The 27,262-nt window shown below is 38.6% G+C and overlaps 2 protein-coding genes across 7 annotated transcripts in view; one reads left to right on the top strand and one right to left on the bottom strand.

Moving 5' to 3' along the window:
* USP8 (ubiquitin specific peptidase 8) overlaps positions 1-17,226 on the top strand; it is an 81,659-nt gene extending 64,433 nt beyond the window's left edge. For 5 of the 6 annotated variants that reach the window (XM_032297491.1, XM_032297486.1, XM_032297488.1 and 2 more), the window contains 9 exons: positions 40-126; positions 5,680-5,760; positions 6,387-6,649; positions 9,451-9,663; positions 10,840-11,050; positions 12,449-12,685; positions 13,359-13,501; positions 14,758-14,890; positions 15,062-17,226. In XM_032297491.1, coding sequence (XP_032153382.1) covers positions 40-126; positions 5,680-5,760; positions 6,387-6,649; positions 9,451-9,663; positions 10,840-11,050; positions 12,449-12,685; positions 13,359-13,501; positions 14,758-14,890; positions 15,062-15,247 — 1,554 coding nt within the window. In that variant the 3' untranslated portion in view covers positions 15,248-17,226. The remainder of the gene's footprint in view (positions 1-39; positions 127-5,679; positions 5,761-6,386; positions 6,650-9,450; positions 9,664-10,839; positions 11,051-12,448; positions 12,686-13,358; positions 13,502-14,757; positions 14,891-15,061) is intronic. The other variant, XM_032297487.1, reaches the window with a different exon arrangement.
* The window catches only part of USP50 (ubiquitin specific peptidase 50), a 55,329-nt gene continuing 44,864 nt past the window's right edge, over positions 16,798-27,262 (bottom strand). Inside the window, 2 exon segments of the mRNA XM_032297492.1 lie at positions 16,798-16,894; positions 16,896-16,981. Of these exon segments, the coding sequence (XP_032153383.1) occupies positions 16,798-16,894; positions 16,896-16,981 (183 nt within the window).

Genomic DNA, 27,262 nt, shown 5'->3' with positions numbered 1-27,262 from the left:
GAGTTTTCTTTCACTAATGTAATTTTAATAATTTTACAGCCATTTAAGGTTAAAGGACAACCAGAAAGTGGAATTCTAAGGACAGGAACTTTTAGAGAGGATACAGACGATACCGAAAGAAATAAAGTAAGTAGTTCATTGAGGGGAAAAACTGGAATAAAAACCAAACACGGATTATAACTATCTGATTATCTGACATTGTCATCCTCTGTCATGAGATCTACAGTGTAATGGGATCTTTGCCATCTTTGGTAGCTGTTTTTTTGCTTGTTTTTACATGATCAATCCATTTATATGCTAAAGGAAATAGAGTTTGTCTTCCTATTTAAAGTTTGACAGCATATTCTATTTTATGAAAGTAAAAAATATTTAGGCCTTACCATACGATCTAGCAGTTCTATTTCAAGGTATATACCCAAAAGGATTGCAAACAAGAAGTATTTGTGCCACCTGTTCTTAGCAGTATTATTCATAATAGCTGAAAAATGGAAGCAACCCGAATGTCCAACAGCAGGTGAATGCATAAACAAATGTGATATGTACATACAATGGAATATTATTCAACCTTAAAAAGGAAGGAAATTTTGACACATTACAACATGGATGAACCTTGAGGTCATTTGCTAAGTGAAATAAGCCAGTTACAGGATAAATACTGAATGATTCCAATTCTCTGAGGTTTGTGAAGTAGGCAAATTTATGTAGACAGAAAGTAGAATGGTGGTTGTCATAGCTGGGGAAAGGGGAAATGGGGAGTTATTGTTCAGAAGGTACAGAGTTTCAGTTTTGCAAGATGGAAAGAGTTCTGGAGATTGTTGGCACAGCAATATACTTAATGTCACTAACCAGTGCACCTAAAAACTGTTAAGATGGTAAATTTTATGTTATGTGTATGTCATCATAATTTTTAAAATACATAGGCTTTGTATAAGACATCTTTGCCTTTGTTTTTCTTTCAGAGCTTAATTGAGATACAATTTGCATACCATAAAATTCACCTTTTTTTCTTATTTAAAATTCACCTATTTTTAGCATGCAGTTCAGTGATTTTTTTTTTTTTTTATTAATTTAGAGTTGTGAAACCATTAATACAATCCAATTTTAGAACATTGCCGTCACATCAAAAAGACCCCATGACCAATTTAGTCTACCCTAAAGCTCAGGCAACACTGAGTCTACTCTCTGTCTCCATAGATCTAACTTCTCTGGGATATATATACAGTTGTCCCTTGGTATCTGTAGATGATAGGTTCCAGGACCTCCCTACCATACCAAAATCTGAGGATGCTCAAGTCCGTTACATAAAATGGTATAGTGTTTGCATATAACTTATGTACATCCTCATATATACTTTAAATAATCTCTAGGTTACATACCTAATACAATATAAATGCTATGAAAATAGATGTTATACTGTGTTGTTTAGGGAATAATAAAAGCCTGTACATGTTCAGTACAGCCAGAATTAATTTTTTTCAAGTATTTTCAATCTGTGGGTGGTTGAATTCACAGATGCAGAACTGATGAATACAGAGGACCAACTGCATATCCAATCTAAATCTATGTGAATTTAACATGTAAAATTTTTGTTAAGTCATTCTCCTGTATTTTGCCATTGACAAAATCTGAGACCAGCCTTGGCAACATAGCAAGACCCCATTTCTCCACAGAAAGAGGAAAAAAAGGGGGTCAGGTATGGTTGCTCAGGCCTGTAATTCCAGTACTTTGGGAGCCTGAGGTAGATGGATCACTTGAGCCCCAGGAGTTCAAGACCAGCCTGGGCAATACGGCGAAACCCTGTCTTTAGAAAAAAATATGAAAAATTAGCTAGGCATGGCGGCACCTGCCTGTAGTCCCAGCCAGTCAAAAAGCTGAGGTGGGAGTATCACCTAATCCTGGGGAGATTGAGGATGCAATGAGCTGTGATCATGCTCCTGCACTCCAGCCTGGGCAACAGAGTGAGACCCTGTCTCAAACAGGAGGAAAAATGGCATAAAATATATTAAGGCCAGAATGACTGAATTCACAATTTTCTTATTTTTCACTGCAGTAGTTAAAGAGCCACAGCAACAACAAATCCATTAATATTTATACAAAAAATGTCCATTAACTACAGAAGTCAAATGATTTATAGAATTTGTTTAGGTCTAAGATGAACTCCCTCCCATACCAAAATCTGAGGATGCTCAGAATTTGTCACCCAGGCAGGAGTACAGTGGTGTGATCATAGCTCACTTGACTTCCTGGGCTCAAGCCTTGACCTGGACTCAAGGGATCCTCCCACCTCAGCCTCCAGAGTAGCTAGGACCACAGGTGCAAGCCACCAGGCCTGGCTGGGGTGTTTTTGTTTTTGTTTTTTTGTTTTGGAGTCTCGCTTTGTTGCCCAGGCTTGATTGCAGTGGCATGAACTCAGGTCACTTTAACCTCCACCTCTCAGGTTTAAGGGACTTGAGCATCCTCAAGATTTTGGTATGGGAGGGAGGTCCTGGAACCAATCATTAAATGTAACACATAACCCATTAAAACCATGTTATGTAAGAATGAGAAAATGGACTTTAAGGACTAGGGGCAAGGATGGGAGGGGGGGCAAGGGATAAAAGACTAGAAATAGGGTGCAGTGTATACTGCTCAGGTGATGGGTGCACTAAAATCTCACAAATCACCACTAAAGAACTTAGTAATAGGCGGGCATGGTGGCTAACGCCTATGATGCCAGCATTTTGGGAGGCAAAGGCGGGAGGACCATTTGAGATCAGGAGTTTGAGACCAGCCTGGCCAACATGGTGAAATCCTGTCTCTACTAAAAATACAAAAAGTAGCCAGGCGTAGTAGCTTGTCCCTGTAGTCCCAGCTACTTGGGAGGATGAGGCAGGAGAACCACTTGAAACCAGGAGGTGGAGGTTGCAGTGAGCTAAGATCGTGCTATTGCACTCCAGCCTGGGCAACAGAGTGAGACTCCATATGAAAAAAAACAAACAAAATTAGATTGTAACCAAGTATCACCTGTACCCCAATAACCTATGGAAAAATAAAAATAGAGAAAAAATAAAACCATGTTACGTTTTATTGATGTTCTTCTAAGAACAAAAAATGAAATTTCTTAAGATATGTAAGCCTGACAAAGATTAAGAATTTCAGCCCTAGTCAAACAGCAGTGCTCCAAAAGTGAAACTCAAGAGAGCTGAAAATGAGTTAACAATAAGAGAAAATGAAGAGAGAGATATACATATACATGCCTTCTCTTCTGACATTATTCTGTTCCTTTTAGATGGAAGGAGTAGGGATTAGATGACTGGAACTACAAAGTGAAGACTAAAAACTAAAAAATACAAAGTTAAAATGGAGGTTTGCAGTTATTCCTACTGGATCTGACATTTTAAGCAGGGCTTCACGCCAGCCACAGCCAATGTCTTTGGCAACAATGAAAGGAAAGCAAAAGTTGTCCTTGTTGGCCACCTGCCATCTTGCCCCATCTCTGCCCTTCAGGAAGCAACAGTACTGAATATATCTTCTGGCTGTCTTAAATGTCATGCTGTATAATCCACTCTACGTTCATTCTATGTAAAATGCCACATACAAGTATTGATTAAATAACATTTTAAAGTAATTGTCAGATATTAAGAAGGCCCAGCCTTCTCAAGATTTACTCACCACTAAAGCTTACAGTATTTGCGAAGCAACTACTGTCTCTCTAGCACTGTGCTAAATGCTTGAGGGTAGTGTTTTTAAAATCTATAAGGTCATCATCAGTGCGAGTACAAGCCCAGGTGTGGTGGCACGTGCCTGCAGACCCAGCTACTTGGGAGACTGAGGCAGGAGAATCATTTGTGCCAAGGGTTCAAGAACAGCCTTGGCAATATAGTGAAACCCTATCTCTAAAAATTTTTTAAATGATATTTGCAAACATTTTCTCCCAATATGTGGCTTATATTTTCATTTTATTGATGGAGTTTCTTGAAGCACAAAAGTTTTTGTGGAAGTCTATTCTGTCATATTTTTCTCATGTGGATTATGCTTTTGGTATTGTGTCTAAGGATCATTTTTGTCTAACCCAGAGTCATAAAGTAATGAAGATTTTCTCTTATGTTTTCTTCTTAAGGTTTTAGCTTTAGTCTTTAGATATATGAGCCATCTCAAAGTAGTTTTTATATATAGTATGATAAGGGTCTAAGTCTGTCTTTTTGCATGTGGATGGATAGTTGTGCCATTTGACTTCATTTTGACAGAATTTTTTTTCCAGCACACAGATTCTATTTATTACACGTTTGTATTCAACAGAATTTGTCACCCAGGCAGCAGTACAGTGGTATGATCATAGCTTATTTGACCTCCTGGGCTCAAGCCTTGAGCATTTGGACTGAAGTGATCCTCCCACCTCAGCCTCTGGAGTAGCTAGGACCACAGGTGCATGCCACCAGGCCTGCCTGGGTGTTTTTGTTTGTTTGGGGTTTTTTTGTTTTTGTTTTTTAAGTCTCACTCTGTTGCCAAGGCTGGAGTGTAGTGGCATGAACTCAGGTCACTGCAACCTCCACCTCCCAGGTTCAAACAATTCTCCTGCCTCAGGCTCCTGAGTAGCCGGGATTACAGGCACACACCACCATGCCCAGCTACTTTTTGCATTTTTTTTTAAGTAGAGATAGGGTTTCACCATGTTGGCCAGGCTGGTCTTGAACTCCTAACCTCAGGTGATCCGCCTGCCTCATCCACACAAAGTGATGAGGTTAGCCTCCCAAAGTGCACAGATTACAGGCATGAGCCACTGTATCCAGCCAAACCTGGCTGATTTTTAAAAATTTTTTGTAGAGACAGGGTCTGTGTTGCCCAGGCTGATCTCTAAACTCCTGGGCTCAAGAGATCCTCCTGCCTTGGCCTCCTAAAGTGCTGGATTACAGGCATGAGCTGGCCTAGAATGTATATATTTTAAGACAAGAAGAATATAAAAATAGAAGTGGGTGGTTCATCGGGCGTTTTTGTTTTCTGTTATTAATAATTTTTTAAAGGAAATGGAAGTATCATATTCAATTATATTGAGGTTGATGCCTCAGTATGCTGGTTTGTTTTTACTTACATAACATTTCATCAGTATTTTATGGAATGAATGAATACAGAAGAAGAAATGTTGGGAGAGCAAGATGACTTTAGGTAGATTTACAATAGGCCATGATAATGAAATTTTGTAGCCTTTCTTATGAATATTCATTTGCTAGGATGCTATATCATCTGTTCTCTACTCACACCTCTTGGCATACAGAGAAAGGGCACACTCAGTCCTGAAGAATATAGGTTTATATTTTATGTAATCGTTTACTGTGGAAAATGAAAAAAAAAATTGACTAAAAATAAAATAGCTTGAGATGCAAAATTTTAGAAAAACCAAAATTGTGGCCTTTCTTATTTGCTTGGATCCACTGTCTTCCTCCCTATGAACTACCACAGAAGCCATCTACCACCACCTTGCCACCTGCTATCATTACAGGCTTAGACATACTCCTCAATACCGTGGTATAGTAATATTTGTACTTTAAGAAAAAGATAATTGTTTTTCATCTCTGAATCTGTTTTTTAAAATATTAAGGGCAACCAAGGCATGGTTTTTTTGATTCTTTGGTACAAGTAGCTTAAGTTTTTATATAACAAAATTTAATTGAAAAAGTAGATTTTTTTTTTTTTTTAAACTAGGCTCAACGAGAACCTTTGACAAGAGCAAGAAGTGAAGAAATGGGGAGGATCGTACCAGGACTGCCTTCAGGCTGGGCCAAGGTAAAAGTCAAAATTAGCAATAAAATAGTCACTGTGTTCCTAAAAAATATGTTTTTAACATGTTTATTTTACATATTGTGTAATGCAAAGTCAATTTCATTTCTCCATTACAGAGCACATAGGTTTTTCCCCTAATTATAGCAGGGTGAGATTTCTCAATACCCAACCTGAGATGCTGGCTATAATATATGAGCATTCTGGTATTTGTCATTTAGAAATGGCCAGGTGAGGTGGCTCACACCTGTAATTCCAGCACTTTGGAAGACCTGAGGTCAGGAGATCGAGACTGTCCTGGCCAGCATGTGAAACCCCGTCTCTTTTAAAAATACAAAAATTAGCCGGACATGGTGGCACACGCTTGTAGTCCCAGCTACTCAGAAGGCTAAGGCAGGAGAATTGCTTTAACCCGGGAGGTGGAGGTTGTGGTGAGCTTCCTCTCAAAAGAAAAAAAAAAAAAGAGTAGTTTACTTTAAAACCTAAATTTCTTTTGAAATTTATCACCATTTTATTCAAATTATTTTAATCCAAAAGTAAATTTAGCAGAATACTTTGGAATGATTTCTTTGTTTATATAATGGTTATTTTTGTTTTTTGACCTGTTTTTTTTTTCTTTTTTTTAATCTAAGTTTCTTGACCCAATCACTGGAACCTTTCGTTATTATCATTCACCCACCAACACTGTTCATATGTACCCACCGGAAATGGCTCCTTCATCTGCACCTCCTTCCACACCTCCCACTCATAAAGCCAAGCCACAGATTCCTGCTGAGCGGGATAGAGAACCTTCCAAACTGAAGCGCTCCTACTCCTCCCCAGATATAACCCAGGCTATTCAAGAGGAAGAGAAGAGGAAGCCAACGGTAACTCCGACAGTTAATCGGGAAAACAAGTATGTTTATCTTAACTTCTAGAACTAAAATAATGTGCTGTATTTCAACATTTCCACTCTAACTCTAGCAGCTTATTAGTGTCAGGGAGTCAGAAATTTCTGTGGATGTCTATACCAGCCATTACTATTTACCACAGAGAAAGAATAGAGAAAATGTTGTTGGTTTTTCTCCCAAGTGCTCACTTAATATCATACCAGAGAGGATTATTTGAAGTGTTAATGTAAATATGATATCATTGTTGTGTTTTACAGCGGCATGCCAGAGTCCCCTCACGTTTTTCATAGACCTCCTATGGCCCCTGAATCTCCCTTTGAGGACCGTAATTTACAGGGTTATTGAGTGTGTCTTGTTGCAGCACCCAAGTTCGAAACTTTTTTTCGTTAGCCCATAATGTGAGCAAAGTTTTCCTCTGGTATTAAAATAACAAGCACTTTAGTATATCAGCCTCTAATCCTTATTCTGTTCCTTTTTCCTTTATTGTATTGTTTGCTGTTCTGTTCACAAAAATAGTGACCAATAGGTTCAATAAGTTTCCCAAAATAGGTTCTCATTTAACTATAGTTCTGGCTTTATCTGTTTTGGAATCTCCTTAGCTTATGACTGATAGGGCTATGAGGAGATGATTTTCAAGTCTGTGTACTACTTTTAATCTTTACTTTTTTGGGAGGAGGGGGGGAAATAGATGGAAATATAAATAAATGGAGTTTTTCCCCCATTTATTATACACACTTTTGTATTTGCTAGGGAATTTTAATTGGGCTGTCTTAAAGCCTCCTTCATAACACATTCTAAGAAAGTAGTTGAAATTTTTTCCTCCTGAGAACTTAACCTGCAAGGTGAGGACTTATTCGAGGGAGCTTTTAAAAATTCTGTTAATCTTGTTACAGATTTTAGGGTTCATTATAATAACTAGTGAGATTTAATTTCTTCTTGAATCATCATTCTTAGTAAAGTGTGTTAATTTGACAGTGCTTGAAGGACTATCATGTTGTTCATGTATTTTTTAATATATATAGAACAGAAAAAGAGCACATGAGTAAATGCAACTGAGCACGTGTAGAGAAAAGCTGATTGAAATGTAGTTTAATTTGTTCTCAGTATTACTTTTAGGGGTGGAAGAAGGTTAAGGATTAATTAAGAAAAAAGACCTTGGCCGGGCGCGGTGGCTCAAGCCTGTAATCCCAGCACTTTGGGAGGCCGAGGCGGGTGGATCCCGAGGTCAAGAGATCGAGACCGTCCTGGTCAACATGGTGAAACCCCGTCTCTACTAAAACTACAAAAAATTAGCTGGGCATGGTGGTGCGTGCCTGTAATCCCAGCTACTCAGGAGGCTGAGGCAGGAGAATTGCCTGAACCCAGGAGGCGGAGGTTGCGGTGAGCCGAGATCGAGCCATTGCACTCCAGCCTGGGTAACAAGAGTGAAACTCCGTCCCAAAAAAAAAAAAAAAAAAAAAAAGACCTATCCCTTAAGATTTTCCTTATGCCACAGCAGTTCTAGTATTTCCATATCTAAATCAATACACCACATTGAAAAGTCTAGAAGGCATTCTCTGCTCCAGCACTGTCCAGCAGATCTTCCCATGGTGACAGAAATGTTCTGTATCTGCTGTCCAGTATGGTTTGTAGCTACTTTGAAAAGTTTGTTCCTCCTTAGTGCAAATGAGGAACTTTTTTTTTTTTTTTTTTTTTTTTTTTTTTTTTTGAGACGGAGTGTCACCCTGTCACCCAGGATAAAATACAGTAGCATGATCTCGGCTCACTGCAACCTCTGCCTCCTGGGTTCACACGATTGTCCTGCCTCAGCCTCCTGAGTAGCTGGGACTACAGGTGCGTGCCACCACGTCTGGCTACTTTTTGTTATTTATTTCTAATAGAGACGGGGTTTCACCATGTTGGGCAGGCTGTCTGAAACTCCTGACCTCAGGTGATCCGCTCATCTCAGCCTCCCAAAGTGGTGAGATTACAGAGATAAGCCACCATGCCCAGCCAGAACTGTATTTTTTGACTAGCCATTCGTGGATAGTCAACACATTCTAGAATGTAATTAATAGTACACAAATAACCTCTGCCTCCCTTGATATCTACTCCACAGTATGTTTTGTTTTGTTTTGTTTTTTTAATTCCTTGTTTGGCTTTCTGGGTTAGTTCAAACATTTTATAGTGCCAGACTTCCAGGTATTATTTAAAGTAGTTTAAAAGAACCTTCTCTACTAGAGCTCCTGGTTCATGAGCAGCTAGATAATCTTATGGTGTAAGATCCATGACCCACATAAGAGGGTTAAAGTTATGAGCCAGGTGCAGTGGCTCATGCCTGTAATCCCAGCAATTTGGAAGGCTGAGGTCAGGAGTTTGAGACCAGCCTGGCCAACGTAGTGAAACCCCATCTCTACTAAGAATTATACAAAAAATTAGCTAGGCATGCTGGTGGGCACCTGTAATCCCAGCTACTAGGGAGGCTGAAGCAGGAGAATCGCTAGAACCCAGGAGGCAGAGGTTGCAGTGAGCCAAGATCACGTCATTGCACTCCAGACTGGGCAAGAAGAGCGAAACTCTGTTTCAACAACAAAAAGAGGTTAAAGGTATGTGTTTCATGGAAAGGTCTCAGACCTTAGTCGTATGACTAATGTTAACCTAAATATTAAATGTCCTGGAAGACCCAGCACCTTATGATTTAACACTTTTACTGTTTACAACATGCCTGTCGTACAGGTACTTCAGTTTGCTGCCATTTTTATAGTATAGAACCTTAATTTCAGATGCTCAGCATTTTAAGACATCTTGTATGCTTTTTCTTCCTCAGGCCGATATGCTACCCTAAAGCTGAGATCTCACGGCTTTCTGCTTCTCAGATTCGTAACCTCAATCCTGTGTTTGGAGGTTCTGGACCAGCTCTCACTGGACTTCGTAACTTAGGAAATACTTGTTATATGAACTCAATATTGCAGTGCCTATGTAATGCTCCACATTTGGCTGATTATTTCAACCGAAACTGTTATCAGGATGATATTAACAGGTAAATAAATGTCATACTTTTTGTATTATAATGCTAAAGGATGATCTAACCATATTTACCGTCTTAGTCCATTAGTTTTCTGCTGCTCTAACAAAATACCTGAGACTGGGTAATTTGTAAAGAACAGAACAGAAGTTTATTTTCTCATAGTTCTGGACTGGGAAGGCCATCATCTAGATGCCAGCATCTGGTAAGCTTTTTTGCTGCATCCTCACATGGTAGAAGGTCAAAAGGCAAAAGGAGAAACTCTTCCTGTCAAGCCCTTTAATAACAGTACCTAATCCTATTCACCAGGGAGGGCAGCCCTCTTGGTGCTGTCATCTCTTTAAATGCCCCATCTCTTAATCCTATCACATTGGCAACACCTGAATTTTGGGATCTTTGAAGTGAGATTTAGTTAAGAATCTGGTGGTAAACCTGTGAATAAATAAGCATTTTGGTATAGGGCTACAGTATGTGAATAACTTCATGTTGACATCAAGAACCTATTTTACCTTTCAAACCTTAATACTTACCATTCAGCTCCAGAGAAGTCAAATTAGAAAGGGGAAAATATCTTTATTCTTAGGTATAATGAAGGCTGGGCACTGTGGCTCACACTGCTAATCCTAACACTTAGGGAGGCTGAGGAGGGTGGATCACTTGGAGCCCAGGAGTTTGAGACGAGCCTGGGCAACAAGGCAAAACTCTTGTCTCTACAAAAATTAGCTAGGTGTAGTGGCACATGCCTATAGTCCCTGCTACTTGGGAGGCTGAGGTGGGAGGATCACCTGAGCCCAGAAGGTCAAGGCTACAGTGAACTGTGATTGTGCCACTGTACTCCACCAGCCTGGGTGAGACCGTATCTATCTCAAAAAAAGAGTAATCTAGAGAAAAGCCTTCTCTGATTAGTAAAGGACAGACAGGATGAGAGCAGTGCCGGAAGGCAGAACCTCACTGTCATTAATTGGAGCCTGTTGATGAGACCATGTAGGGCTTGTCGCCAAAAGAAGGAAGCTGGAGGGATGTGAGCAAGTCAGATTCAGGTGAGAATCTGGTGGTAAGCCTGCAAGTAAATATGTAGTTTAATGTAGCGCTACAATTTGTGAATAATATTGTCTTGACATCAAGAATCCACTGTACCTTACTTAACTTTTAAACTTCCTTTATTATCTTTTGTAACTTTTATTTGCACAGGTCAAATCTATTGGGGCATAAAGGTGAAGTGGCAGAAGAATTTGGTATAATCATGAAAGCCCTGTGGACAGGACAGTATAGATATATCAGTCCAAAAGACTTTAAAATCACCATTGGGAAGATCAATGACCAGTTTGCAGGATACAGTCAGCAAGATTCACAAGAACTGCTTCTATTCCTAATGGATGGCCTCCATGAAGATTTAAATAAAGTAAGAAATTTGACTTTTCTAAGTTGCAGAGACTGTTTAGGGTTGCTCAGTAGCACTGTATTTTTATAGCAATTTAAAATTCTAGTTGGTGACAGTTCACTACTTGTTTATTCAAATAATGACTGTATAAGAGAATTATAAAACATTTGGTAAGTGTAATATTTGAAGCATACACAATTGGTATACTAATTAACAAGCAGTATTGCTGAGAAATTTGTAAATGTTAAAATCGTTTTTGGAGTTTGTGACCCACATATATATGAAAGTAAAATTATAAGCAAATGATCTTATAAAAGATTATAGACAGTTTGAGCATCTTTGTTATATAATTTCACATATATAATATATATTATTATTTTTCCCATTCCCTTACTGAAAGTGGAACATGCCCTATTCTTATGCTTTATTCTAAAATAAGAATTACTTCAGCTGGGTGCAGTGGCTCATGCCTGTAATCCCAGCACTTTGAGAGGCCAAGGCTGGCGGATCACCTGAGGTCAGGAGTTCAAGACCAGCCTGCCCAGCATGGTAAAACCTCATCTCTACTAAAAACACAAAAATTGTCCAGATAACAGTGGCACGCGCCTGTAATCCTGACTACTCAGGAGGCTGAGGCAGGAAAATCGCTTGAACCTGGGCAAAAGTTGCAGTGAGCCGAGATTGTACCACAGCACAATCTGTTGCCTGGGCAGCAGAGTGAGACTCTGTCCCCCCACTGCCAAAAAAAAAAAATTATTTCATGTAACCAAATGACTCATGTGACTAGTTATTATGGAGGCATGTATCTATATATAAATCACCACCCTCCCTTTGTATACTACAGCTTTTTTTTTTTTAAGCACTTTTTAACATGTACTTTTGGGGTCACCGTGCTTACCACTGAACATACACACACACACACACACAATACACTTACAAATGTGTATATATACATATCGAGAGGCTAGGGCAACAAAATTTTATCTGTCTAGTTGTAGCCTTAATTCCCAGCTACATGTAGGATATCTTTTTTCAAAACCAAACTTTTTAGCTTTTTTTCTGCTAGAGATGGGATTCTCACTGTGTTGCACAGGCTGGTCTCGAAGTCCTGGCCCCAAGCAATCCTCCTGACTTGGCCTCCCAGAATACTGGGATGATAGGCATGAACCACCAGATCTGACCCTTTTCAGCTTTTTAAATAAAAATTGGGGAAATTTCAGCAAGTCACATTCTTTGATAAAGTGGGTTTTTTCAGTATTTTTGGCTAGAATTATTTTTGCCACACTCAATGAGATCACAGCTCCTTTGTGAGAATTACAAGTGTTTCTAAATCTGCATAGTGTTTGTATTTACTTTTATTCTTTCAATTTATATCTTTGAGAGATTAATATAGAGCTTAAATAATTCTATTATTTCCAGGCTGATAATCGGAAGAGATATAAAGAAGAAAATAATGATCATCTCGATGACTTTAAAGCTGCAGAACATGCCTGGCAGAAACACAAGCAGCTCAATGAGTCTATAATTGTTGCACTTTTTCAGGGTCAATTCAAATCTACAGTACAGTGCCTCACCTGTCACAAAAAGTCTAGGACATTTGAGGCCTTCATGTATCTGTCTCTGCCGCTAGCATCCACAAGTAAATGTACATTACAGGTAAATTTAAGATAGGGAGAAAATGATTTATTGGATAAAAATGCTGTTTATATGGATATAGAGATGTATGTTGTTTATTTCTGGTCTTTACTCTTATAAACATTTTATCAGTAAAACTCTATATAAATTCTGTTTTATAATTAGGCCTATGTAGATGAGAAAGAATTAGAAATTTTTTTAAAGTACCGCTATTAAATATTCTTTAAGAATTGTTAATATGTTTTTAAGAAGTTTTATAAGTCAATTTGGAAAGTTGTCTGTTGACTTCAACTTAGGCCTACTTTTCATAAGCATTTGCTTTACATGGGGATAGCAAGTAAATGTCCTATTTTCCATATATCAACAATGTTTCTTATATAATAGCTTATTGATACCTTTAGTCTTAAAAACCTCCAGAATATCATTTCCTCCAACAGGTTTTCCCTGATTGATCAGGTTAGGGGCTTTCCTGTGTCCTGTCACAACACATTGTAGATAGCACTCACCACACACTTTGCTGTCTTTGTTCACTTGTCTACACTCTTCACTAGATCACAAGCTTTGGGAGGGCAGGAACTCTTCTGGGTAGTTTATTGTTGAATCACTGGTGCCTGCAGAGTGACTAAATAGGTGCTCTTTGACACTGTTGAAGAAATGAATTAATGAGTATCTGCTACTTCTTTTTTTCTGCCAGGATTGCCTTAGATTATTTTCCAAAGAAGAAAAACTCACAGATAACAACAGATTTTACTGCAGTCATTGCAGAGCTCGACGGGATTCTCTAAAAAAGATAGAAATCTGGAAGTTACCACCTGTGCTTTTAGTGCATCTGAAACGGTAAAGGGAAAAGTTTTTTTTCTGTTCAGTGAAATTAAATGAAAGAATTCTAAGTCCTGTGTCATTTATACTTGTACTGCCTGCCATGGGTACATAACAAAGGACAATTATCTGGTTACAGTAGATCTAGGGAGATAAAGCAGAAATGTTAGTTCATCTCAGTGTTTTCAATACCATAGGAAAATGACAATACCACTAGTTCATGTCATTTCTTATGATTATTGCGTTTCAGACATAATTTTAAATAATTACAAAGCATCAAGTGAAAATGTATAAAAAGTTATACATATAATTCAAAAACAAAATAGCACATGAAACGAAACATTCAAACAGCAGACTAAGCATAACAGTCATGTGTTAAATGAAATTTATAATTTTAAAGATAAAATATGTTAATGATACCATTAAGTGCAGAAATAATTTTGTCCAGATTTTCCAATTGATGAAAAAGATCTAGTCCTGTAATAGAAGGAATAATGACAAGAGTTAGAAAACACTATTTCTTTTGCTGATTCTTTTGTCTTCATGTAATCCATCCGTGTAGTGAGAACTCAGAGTTGATTTTTTGAAAAACTTTAAAGTTGCACTTTTTTATTGAGAACTGTAATTTTTGTGTCAAAAGCATTTGTTTAAAATGTTTTATCTTGTATTAAGATAAAAAAACAAAAGCTTTCTAACAAAAGCTAGTTTTTTCCATTGTCTTATTTGAGAATTGTGGAGGTATATAAACATTCTATAAGTGATTACACATTTGTTAACATTTTTAATGCTGAATATTTTTTAAAATTCTGAAATAACCATATTACACCAACCAATATATCATTGTTTTGATGTTTAAAGGAGCAGAATATGCCAGAATGGAATGAATGCCATTATTTTAGTCAATAGTCTCCCTACTGTCAATTTCTGGCTTTCATTCTCTGCTTTTGTGGTGATCAGCATTATAAACATGTGGGTCTTACCTTTGTAGAAGACTCATGTAGCAGTTGTAGCTGGACCAGAGTGTAGTTCTACCTCTACAGTTCTGGCTGTTTGACCTTAGGCACATCATTAAATATCGGTGTGCCTCAGTTTTCTCATTTGTAAAATGAAAATGGAGCCAGATATCTTTAATGGGTTCCCCTACTACTAAAATTCCAAGTCTTTATATTTGAAATTGATTTTTATGGTCCTGGCTAACATTCTGGATGTTAATGAATGAAGATTCATCCTAGTATCTTCCTCTGTCAGTATAATTGTAATGTTTTGTTCTGCAGTTTTTCCTATGATGGCAGGTGGAAACAAAAATTACAGACATCTGTGGATTTCCCTTTAGAAAATCTTGACTTGTCACAATATGTTATTGGTCCAAAGAACAATCTGAAGAAATATAATTTGTTTTCTGTTTCAGTAAGTATCTCTTTGAACTGAAGACTATTTGTTTCAAAGCAAGTTAAAATAAAAAGTTTCAAGTGGTTTCCTACCTCATGGGAGAGTAAGAACAACATAAAGCTTTGAAACTATTGGCATATTTTAAATAACAATTTAAATTGAATTGATTTTCTATTCTGTTTGGCACAGAATCACTACGGCGGGCTGGATGGAGGCCACTACACAGCCTATTGTAAAAACGCAGCGAGACAACGGTGGTTTAAGTTTGATGATCACGAAGTTTCCGATATCTCTGTTTCTTCTGTGAAATCTTCAGCAGCTTATATCCTCTTTTATACTTCCTTGGGACCACGTGTAACTGATGTAGCCACATAAGGAGACATAGGTTATAAGCTAGTTATCTTTTAAAAGGCTCAGCAACACAACTCTTGAAATGCTTATCAAGATAATGGTAGCTATAGCTGGCCATTTAGAGGAATTCTAGGACAGTGGGAGCTATGTTACTAGCACTATATAATTCTGATCAGTGCTGACAAATAACATTTAACAAGTATTGCAGTAAGCATCACTCACAGGTACCATTTATTTCAAAACAATTTTTTTAATCTGCTCCAAAGTTAAAATAATTAACTAGCTAAGCATTATTCTGCTGGTCTAAAAACCATTGTATCCTTGTTTTTCCTTTTCACTATTACGGCCTTTTCACATTTCTAAATCCCATCTTGATATACTCTAGAATGATGTAAAGCAGATAGGAATGTATGTGTACATATTTATTGCATACTTGCACATCAAATCAATGTACATAGTTTAACATGTGGTCCTTTTGTGAAAACTAGAACTCAGAGGATTGCTTTTTTTTTTTTTTTTTTTTTTCCAGCCTATTTTGAGTAACTGCATTGCTTTCTTAGGGAAATGACTGACAGGGCAGAGCTATTTTTCTGTTGGCTTTGGGCTGTATTTGTGCACTAAATCTTTATTCTAAAGAAAAATAAATGGAAACTTTCTTTAATTTTTTTAAAATGAGAATTTCATTTACAGCCACATTAAAATCTTAATGAGAAAAATAATTGACAACCCTGTGTTTTGTCTTTAATACTGTATTATCAAATACAGTGTATCTATGTATGTAAAACCATAGACTTTATGCACACATGTGTGCTATGTAATAACACCCAGAGTCATCCTTTCAAGACTAGTATTCTCATATATTGAGAATATTCATTCTACATATTAAGGTAAAAATGCTAGGTGTCAGGCATGGTTGCAAAGTGAACTGCATTATAAACCACATCTTCACAGAGTGATATATTAAACCAAGGGACTCAGTTGCTATATGTGTAGTCAGTAAAACACTCCATATAAAAATAAGATTCTAAAAGTACTTCAGAAAGAGATCACCATTAGCAGGCTCTCAGGGAGAAGATGAAAAGATGGGGTTCAAATTGTGAAGCTGAAAGCTTTTCATGTTTTACAATTAGTGTAAGAAACTTACCACTTACTTATTGGCTAAATTATTTTATCAGATATATCCAGATCACATTCTTAAACTCACAGAGCCATTTGAACAAAAATTATTTTTGTTTAGCTCCATGAAGTATCTTTGGAAAATAATTTGTTGACTATATATGAGATATTTTCTGATAGACACTGAATTTTAAAACCTGAACTCACTGTGTAATCTGCAGTGTTTTGAAGGCCTCTGTCCATTAGCATTGCATTATCTTCACACTGCCTTTTCCAGTGAACCAGCACCCCTCTTCTGGACAACAGACTTACCTTAAGATAAAAGGTTGTATAACATTCCCAAAAGACATAAAAATGTTAATGATGCAAGTACATTGTAAGAGTTTAATGACAAAACTCTACCACCACATGCTAATTGCTTGTTTTGCAGTGTTCCAGAAACACCATTTTCCTGGCTTTTAACACTTTTGTGTCGGTATGGAAAAGGGCTGACAGCTATAGAACAGGAGATAGGCTGTAGCGTTTTAAACGGAAGTACCTGGAATCTCACTGACCCATGTCATCAAAGCTAGACCAGGCCTGTGTGACCGAATTCTTGCAGAAAGCAGCGTTGTGGCCACCATCTAGATCACCAAAATGGTTCTGTGAGAGAAGGGAAAATCAAACTTAGTGTTCACTTACACATAATAATGACTGGAACTGAAATGATAGGGCCAAGAAATGCTTTTTAAATTATCCCTTAAACTAAATTAAAAGGAAGTGATAATTTTGTTGTTAAATCATACATATAGCCTGACTGCCATACTGCTTCTCATTTCATTGTAACTGCTTATATGTTTTGCCCATTGACTATCATCTGTGAATAAAGAAAGACAGTATTTGGCAGCGTCTGATCAGTGCTTATCAGTGAGTATTTAGTTAGCACTTACTATACACCAATTATTAAGCATTAAAGGAAATTTTACAATAAGATAGGTACAGTGCCTCACACCTGTAATCCCAACACTGGGAGGTAGAGGCAGGCAGAATGCTTGAGTCCAGGAGTTCAAGACCAGCCTGGGCAACATAGTTTGACCCGTATCTAAAAAAAAAAGATTAGGCATGGTGGTGCACACCTTATAGTCCCAGCTACTCAGGAAGTTAGGGTGGTAAAATCTCTTGAGCCTGGGAGGTTGACGCTATGGAGAGGCATGGCTATACCGCTGCACTCCAGCCTGGGTGACAGAGTGAGACCCTGTCTTAAAAAAAAAAAAAAATTTCTTAAATGAATTTACAATTTTAAGGTTAGGATAAGCCACAAAAGAGACATTTAACGTTAGAATAAGACTCCCAACTGCATATTCTAACATTTAGCGTTAGAATAAGACTCCTACAGCATAAATCGAGGGTGCTATGTAGCAACAACCCTTCAATCACCTATAGGGTACAAAAAATAATGTGTCTCAGGCCGGGCGCGGTGGCTCAAGCCTGTAATCCCAGCACTTTGGGAGGCCGAGGCGGGTGGATCACGAGGTCAAGAGATCGAGACCATCCTGGTCAACACGGTGAAACCCCGTCTCTACTAAAAATACAAAAAATTAGCTGGGCATGGTGGCGCGTGCCTGTAATCCCAGCTACTCAGGAGGCCGAGGCAGGAGAATTGCCTGAACCCAGGAGGCGGAGGTTGCGGTGAGCCGAGATCGCGCCATTGCACTCCAGCCTGGGTAACATGAGTAAAACTCCATCTCAAAAAAAAAAAATAATAATGTGTCTCATTTTCTTTCCATGTCTTTCCTAACCCAGTATTGTTTGGAACAAAGGCATAAGAGAGGTGTACTTACAAGAAGGTGTTATGGTGTACAAGAGGGGTCAGCAAATCATGGCCCCTGGGTCAACTCCAGGCTGTTTGTGCAAGACCCGTGCATTACCAATGGGTTTTATATTTTTGTATGCTTGGGGAAAAGATCCAAGTAATAGTAGTGTTACGTGTGAAAATTATATGAAATTCAAATGTCACTGTCCTTAAAGTTTTATGGGAACACAGCCACGCTCATTTGTTTACACTTTTCAGTGGCTTCCTTAATGCTGCAACAGGAAAACTGAATAGTTGCAGCAGATACTGCATGGCTTACGAGGCCTAAAATATTTACTGTTTGGCCTTTAACAGAATAAGTTTGCTGACCTCTGGTGTAGAGGGAAGAAAATGGATTATTCATTTATTTTTTATTTGAGAGGGAGTCTCGCTGTGTTGCCACACTGGAGTGCAGCAGGATGATCTCAACTCACCACAACCTCTGCCTCCTGGGTTCAAGCTATTCTGCCTCTGCCTCAGCCTCCCAAGTAACTGGGATTACAGGCACACACCACCACGCCCAGCATTTTTAGTAGAGACAGTTTCACCATGTTGGCCAGGCTGGTCTTGAACTCCTGACCTCAAGTGATCCACGTGCCTTGGCCTCCCAAAGTGCTGGGATTACAGGCATGAGCCACTGCACCCAACCTATTTATTTTCAGAAATAGGTTCTCGCTATGTTGCCCAAGCTGTACGTGAACTCCTAGGCACAAGCAATCCTCTCACCTCAGACCACAAATAGCTAGGACTACAGGCATACACCACTGTGCCCTGCTTGAAAATGGATTTGTCTAGGCAATTACTACTGGAATTCGGGTCACATAGTGATCTTAGCAAAATCATTTAACCTTTTTGAGCTTTAATTTCTCATCTGTCAACATGGGAATAAGGCTTGTTTTATATAGCTATTATCAAATATCTCATGTATTGAGGAGATAGTACAGATAGTCTCTTATTCAATATTCCCTTCAACCTTCATCTTCCCCACCTCTCCCCTTACAGGTCATAGAAATATCTGAAATTCACATTTAAAAGATCAAGGTTCTGCTGGGCGTGGTGGATAACACCTGTAATCCCAGCACTTTGAGAGGCTGAGATGGGTGGGATCACTTGAGGTCAGGAGTTCAAGACTAGCTTGGCCAACATGGTGAAACCCTGTATCTATACAAATACAAAAATTACCTGGGAGTGATGGCATGTGTCTGTAATCCCAGCTACTTGGGAGGCTGAAGCAGAAGAATCACTTGAACCCAGGAGGCGGAGGTTGCAATGAGCCGAGATTGAACCATTGCACTCCAGCCTGGGGGACACGAGCAAAACTCTGTATCAAAAAAAAAAAAAAAAAAATATATATATATATATATATGTATATATATATGTGTGTGTGTGTGTGTGTGTGTGTGTGTGTGTGTATATATATATATATATATATATATATGGGTAAGATTCTGGTCCTGATCCTTGCCATGTGACTTTAAGCTGACATGCTTCCTTACATTAAAAATACAGTGCCCAAAATAGTGTGATATAATTCAATTAAGAAAAACAAATTACTAGAAGAGTAAGAAAAAATTCAAAAGCTAGTAGAAGAAATAGCTAAGAGCAGAAGTGAAGGAGATAGAGACGTGAAAACCCTTCCAAAAAATGAATCCAGGACACTTACACCCTCCCAGACTAAACCAAGAAGAAGCCAAATTCCTGAATAGACCAATAACAAGGTGTGAAGTTGAGACAGCAATTAATAGCCTACCAACCAAAAACAGTCCAGGACCAGACGGGCTCACAGCTGAATTCACAGCTGCATTCCTATACACCAATAACAGACAAACAGCCAAATCATGAGTAAACTCCCATTCACAATTCCTACAAAGAGAATAAAGTACCTAGGAATACAACTAACAAGGGATGTGGAGGACTTCTTCAAGGAGAACTACAAACCACTGCTCAAGGTAATAACAGAGGACACATATGGAAAAACATTCCATGCTCATTGTTAGGAATAATCAATATCATGAAAATGGCCAAACTGCCCAAAGCAATTTATAGATTAAATGCTATCCCCATCAAGCTACCATTGACTTTCTTCACAGAATTGGAAAAAACCAACTTAAACTGCCTATGGAACCAAAAAACAGCCTGCATAGCCAAGACAATCCTAAGCAAAAAAGAAAAAAAAATGCTGGAGGCGCCACACTACCTGACTTCAACCTATACCACAAGGCTACAGGAATCAGAACAGCATGGTACTGATACCAGAACACATAAAGACCAATGGAACAGAACAGAGGTCTCAGAAATAACACCACAGCCAGGCGCGGTGGCTCACGCTTGTAATCCCAGCACTTTGGGAGGCCAAGATGGGTGGATCACGAGATCAAGAGTTCAAGACCAGCCTGGCCAACATGGTGAAACCCCATCTCTTTTTATAAAAAAGAAAAAAATAATAACACCACACATCTACAACCATCTGATCTTTGACAAACCTGACAAAAACAAGCAATGGGGAAAGGATTTCCTATTTAATAAATGATGTTGAGAAAACTGGCTAGCCATATGCAGAAAGCTGAAACTGGATCCCTTCCTTACACCTTATAAAAAAAATTAAGATGTATTAAAGATTTAAACATAAGACCTAAAACCATAAAAACTCTAGAAGAAAACCTAGGCAATATCATTCAGGACATAGGCATGGGCAAGGACTTCATGAGTAAAACACCAAAAGCAATGGCAACAAAAACCAAAATTGACAAATCGGATCTAATTAAACTAAAGAGCTTCTGCACAGCAAAATAAACTATCATTACAGTGAACTGACAACCAACAGAATGGGAAAAAAGTTGGAATGTTTGCAATCTACCCATCTGACAAAGGGCTAATATCCAGAATTTATAAAGAACTTAAATTTACAAGAAAAAAAACAACCCCATCAAAAAGTGGGTGAAGGATATGAACAGACACTTCTCAAAAGAAGATATTTGTGCAGCCCACAAACATGAAAAAGCTCATCGTCACTGATCATTAGAGAAATGCAAATCAAAACCACAATGAGATACCATCTCATGCCAGTTAGAATAGTGATCATTAATCAGGAGACAACAGATGCTGGAGAGGATGTGGAAGACAGTGTGGTGGTGATTCCTCAAGGATCTAGAAACAGAAATACGATTTGACGCAGCAATCCCATTACTGGGTATATACACAAAGGATTATAAATCATTCTGTTATAAAGACACATACACATGTATGTTTATTGCAGCACTGTTCACAATAGCAAAGACTTGGAACCAACCCAAATGCCCATGAATGATAGACTGGATAAAGAAAATGTGGCACATATACACCACGGAATACTATGCAGCCATAAAACAGGGATGAGGTCATGTCCTTTGCAGGGACATAGATAAAGCTTGAAACCATCATTCTCAGCAAACTGACAAAAGAACAGAAAACCAAACACCACATGTTCTCACTCCTAAGTGGGCGTTGAACAATGAGAACACATGGACACAGGGAGAGAAACATCACACACTAGGGCCTGTTGGGGGGCAGGGGATGGGGGGCAAGGGAAGTGATAGCAGCGGGATGGGTGGTTAGGGGAGAGGTAGCATTAGGAGAAATACCTGATGTAGATGACAGGATGATGGATGCAGCAAACCACCATGGCACATATATACCTATGTAACAAACTTGCACGTTCTGCACATGAAGCCCAGAACTTAAAGTATAATTTAAAAAAAGAAAACTATCTGGCAGATGAAGTCATGTGCTGAAGTGATTTGATAGACCATAACTGGAGTATTATGTTCAGGGTTGATGAATTAATGTTTAAAATTTTTTTGACATCATCACCTGGGCGCATGATGTCTCATGCTTGTAATACCAACAGTTTGGGAGGCCAAGGTGGTTGGATCACTTGAGGTCAGGAGTTTGAGACCAGCCTGGCCAACGTGATGAATACCTGTCTCTACTAAAAATGCAAAAATTAGCGAGGGATGGTGGCGCATGCCTGTAATCCCAGCTACTCGGGAGGCTGAGGCAAGAGAATTGCTTGAACTTAGGAGGCGGACGTTGTGGTAAGCCAAGATTGTGCCACTGCACTCCAGCCTGGGCGGGGCCCCAAAACATAAAATTCAACAGTATGGTGTGTGGTTTATGCTCTGTGACTGCCTGGGAGTAAAGACAGTCCCTAGTCTCTGTAACCAGTATGCTTGTGTTTGGTTTCTTTTTTTTTTTGAGATGGAGTCTCACTTTGTCACCTAGGCTGGAGTGCAATGGTGCTGTCTCGGCTCACTGCGACCTCCCAGGTTCAAGCAATTTTCCAGCCTCAGCCTCCTGAGTAGCTGGGACTACAAACGTGTGCCACCACACCCAGCTCATTTTCATATTTTTTTGTAGAGATGGGGTTTTGCCATGGTTGCCAGGCTGGTCTCAAACTCCTGACCACAAGTGATCCACCCATCTCAGCCTCCCAAAGTGTTGGAATTACAGGCATGAGCCACTGTGCCTAGCTATGCTTGGGTTTTTAAAAAGATCACACAAGGACACTAGAGGTAAGGTCTTAGCCCCCCCTACAAAGTGAGAAGTTGGATTGATATCCACAAACAAAGCCAGGACCCTTAAAGAAATTCACCTTCAATGAAAGGATTTTTTAAAAAATCCGCCTCCCAGTGCTTGTGTTAGCTTGGACTCATGGTACAGAGAATAAAATTCATTCCTGGGAAATTTGTCACCACAGACCTACCTTCTGACCAATTTGGGATTCCAATTTATACTACTTGTGTGGTCTGAGAATCCTGTGAATTTAATATGAAAAGTATTTCTAGGCAGTTGCCAGAAGGAAACAGAATTTCTAGCTTGTTGCATGTTAACTCAGACTGAACAGGATACCCACATATAAAACCCCAAAGTTGAGATCACAATTCAAAATAACAGAACACACATGGAGGCAATTTATCATAAGAGTCAGAAGGCAATAAGGACCCCTAAGGACTTTAAATAACAGAATTATTAAGCAGAGGCTACAAATAAAGTATATTTAAAATTAAAGATATTTAGAAGAAGAAAACAAACTTTAGAAACTAAATAGAATTTTCAGAAATGAGAAATACAACATAGTTAGCCCTCCCTATTTACAGGTTCTGTATCTTCAAAATCAACTAACTGTGATGGGAAATACCTGAAAAAACAATGCAACAATAAAAATGATACAAATTTTAAAATACAGTGTAAGAACTATTTACAAAGTTCTTATATTAGGTATTATAAGTAATCCAGAGATTATTTAAAGTATATGAGAGGATGTGCATAGGTTACATGCAAATACTAAGCCAGGCTGGGCATGGTGACTCACTCCTGTAATCCCAGTGCTTTTGGCAGATGGGGACAGGCAGACTACTTGAGCCCAGGAGTTCTAGACCAGCCTGGGCAACATGGCAAAACCCTGTCTACACAAAATACAAAAATTGACCAGGCATAGTCGCATGTGCCTGTAGTCCCAGCTACTTGGTAGATTGAGGTGGGAGAATCACCTGAGCCCAGGAGGTTGAGGCTATAGTGAGCCATGACTGTGCTACTGCTCTCCAGCCTGGCAACAGAATGAGACCTTGTCTCAAAAAAAAATAAAAACAAACAAAAAGCACCATAAAGACACCACTTTATATAGGGTCCTTGAGAATCTGTGGGTTTTGGTAGTGAAAGGGATCCTGGAACCAACTCCCTGCAGATACCGAGGTACAACTGTGCTGGAAATTAACTTAATGAAGATATTAGTATATAGAATTAGAGAATGAATAAACTATATAAAATGAAGTTGGGGAAATTAGCAAGAATGGAGCAGTGATGGAAAATATGGGTTAAAAGGCATTAACAATTGAATGAGAATATTCAGCATATGTCCAGTAGAAGTTCTCAGAGGAGAGAATTAAGAGTAGAGGAGCAAGGCAATATTAAAAGTGATAATGGCTGAAAATGATTAATGAAAGACATGCATCTTCACCTTTAGGAAATGCAGTGAGCCAGGGATAAATAAAAATACTGCAGAACGACAGAGATAAAAAGCTTAAAAACAACTGGAAAGAAAAAGATAGTTTACCCACAAGAATATAACCTGGTGGTAGAAGTTCTCTGTAGCAGCCATAGAAATCAAAGATAATACAGTAGCTTCAAAATAATAAAAATAACTGTCAATCTAGAATTTGATTTCTATTTATCATCCAAGGACAAAAATTAACTAAAGACTTTTCAAAGACTGAGAGACTTTAGGATAACAGAGCCTCACTGAAAAGCCTGTTGAAATATATGCCACATGAATTTTTAAAATTGAATAAAGAAGGAAGAAGTAATACATAACAGTGATTGACAAAAAAGACTGATGAAGAACCTGGCAGATATAACCCAGTATGAACTGTAGAAAACCATAATAAACGATGTCTCCTTTGGAGGCATATAAAAAAATGAGTTAAAACCAGCTGGGCATGGTGGCTCACACCTGTAATCCCCAGCATTTAGGGAGGCCAATTGAGCCCAGGAGTTTGAGACCAAACTGCGCAACACAGTGAGACCTGGTCTCTACAAAAAATAAAAAGTTAGCCATGCACAGTGGCTTGCATGTAGTCCCAGCTACTTGGCAGGCAGAGGCAGAAGGATCCCTTGAGCCCAGAGTTCAAAACTGTAGTGAGCTATGATTGATTGCCCACTAGTGCACTCCAGTCTGGACAACGGGGCAAGACCCTGTCTCAAAAACAAAAACAAAAAATGCTGAAAACAATAGTTCAGCGATCAGAATCACAATGTTCTAAGAGCCTTCCATTTGTTTGGGAGGAGAATATAATGACCTTGATTAACTTTACGTTTTAAGTATGGAAGCTATAGTTTTTAGCATAATTACTAAAGAATCAAAAAGTGTAACTTCCAAAATTGTGGGGGAAAAATAGACTAAAGAAAGTTTTATCAATTTAGTAGCAGCAAGAACAACGAGAAAACAACATAGCAGAGGTCCCCAACCCCAGGACCAGGCCACACAGCAGGAGGACAGCTGCAAACCTGCCTGAGCGCCGCCTGCTGTCAGATCAGCCGCTGCATTCTCACAGCAGCAGGAACTCTATTGTGAACTGGGTGCATGAGGGATCTAGGTTGTGTGCTCCTTATGAGAATCTACTGCCTGATTTTCTGAGGTGGAACCATTTCATCCCAAAACCATGCCTATGCCTGCCCTGGCCCCTGCCTATGGGAAAAATGGTCTTCTACAAAAATCAGTCCCTGGTGCCAAAAAGATTGGGGACTGCCGAATTAAAAAAATAAGGCTAACATAAGCACAAAAGAAGATAATGGTAAGTAAATCAGAATCTATTACTGGTCGAAATATATGGGATGTACTAAATTTGCTGAATATTGACTGGAATTTAAAAATCCAGTTCTGGGCCGGGCATGGTGGCTCATGCCTGTTAATCCCAACACTTTAGGAGGCCAAGGCAGGTGGATCACCTGAGGTCAGGAGTTCAAGATGAGCCTGGCCAACATGGTGAAACCCCATCTCTACTAAAAATACAAAAATTAGCCAGGCATGGTGGCAGGTGCCTGTAATCCCAACTACTTGGGAGGCTGAGGCAGGAGAATCGCTTGAACCCAGGAGGTGGAGGTTGCAATGAACCAAGATCGTGCCACTGCACTCCAGCCTGGGTGACGGAATAAGACTCTGTCTCAAAAAAAAAAAAAAAAAAAAATCCAGTTCTATGCACTATATAACATTTAGAACTCAGAAAAGGTATATTTCCTTTGAGTTTCATGTTGGTGCTCAAAAAGTTTCAGATTTTGGAGCATTTTGGATTTTCAGATTAGGGACACACAACATGTCATGAGTAGATACTACTAAAAGAAAGCTGAAGTGGCTATACATCAGCTAAAATGGTCTCTAAGATAAAATGCATTGTAAATGAGTCACTTTATAATTTAAAAAAAGGTTTAAATCACCCTAATTGTTTAATTCGAAACTGCTACTTATCTAACAAAATAGATAAGTTAAAAACAAATGACAGAACTACAGGGAAACTTTGACAAGTCTACCATCATAATGGAAGATTTCAACTATTGATCAGACAAAAATATTAGTATAGATAACAGCTTTTACAATATATATGTGGATGACATACAGTATCTGACTCCTGATATAGAAGTTCACGGTCTCAACAAATGTAAAAGAGTTAGTTTAGGCCAGGCAGTGGCTCGTGCCTGTAATCTCGGCACTTTGGGAGGCCAAAGTGGATGAATCATGAAGTCAGGAGTTTGAGACCAGCCTGGCTAACATGGTGAAACTCCATCTCTCCTAAAAATACAAAAAATTAGCTGGGCATGATGCGGGCACCTGTAATTCCAGCTACTTGGGAAGCTGAGGCAGGAGAACCGCTTGAACCTGGGAGGTGGATGTTACGGTGAGCCCAGATCACACTACTACAGTCTAGCCTGTACAACAGTGCAAGACCCCATCTTAAAAAAAAAATGTTAGTTTAATATAGACCCTAGTCTTTGAACACAATACAATTTGCAGTCCATACAAAAATGATACCCCCACAAAAAGTCAATACTTTTGGAAATTAAAAAAAAAACTTCTAAGTAACTTTGTAAATAAGAAAGTATAAGATAAAAGTAAAATATTTAGAAATAAATAGTAATGAAAATACTATATCAAAACATGGAATACACTGATGTCTGAGAATGTCTTAAAAATAATATGGTGCCAAGAAGGGAGTGGGTCAGTATTAAGATGTATTGATCACTCATTTTATATTAAAATATCTTGCTTCAGCAAGCTAGTTGATGGATGCATGGGGGTTCGTTATGCTGTCCAATTTTGTATATGTTTGAAATATCCTATAATAAAAATAAGACAGGCAGAGAAAGTGGCAGATAGACATTTAGTTTTAAATGCTTATATCAGAAAGGACAGACTGAATGTTAATAAACTGGATACTCAGTTTAAAACATTAAAACATAAGAGAATAAACCCTAAGGGGGTAAAAGGGAAAAGACAATACTATAAGAGGAATAACCTACAAAGCAGAAAACAAAGATGAAATACAGCAGATAAAAAATAGGTA

The sequence above is a fragment of the Sapajus apella genome, unplaced genomic scaffold (genome assembly GCF_009761245.1).
Source record: "Sapajus apella isolate SASKATOON/1434 unplaced genomic scaffold, GSC_monkey_1.0 scaffold37, whole genome shotgun sequence".
Taxonomy (NCBI): domain Eukaryota; kingdom Metazoa; phylum Chordata; class Mammalia; order Primates; family Cebidae; genus Sapajus; species Sapajus apella.
This window is presented reverse-complemented; position numbering and strand designations above follow the sequence as displayed.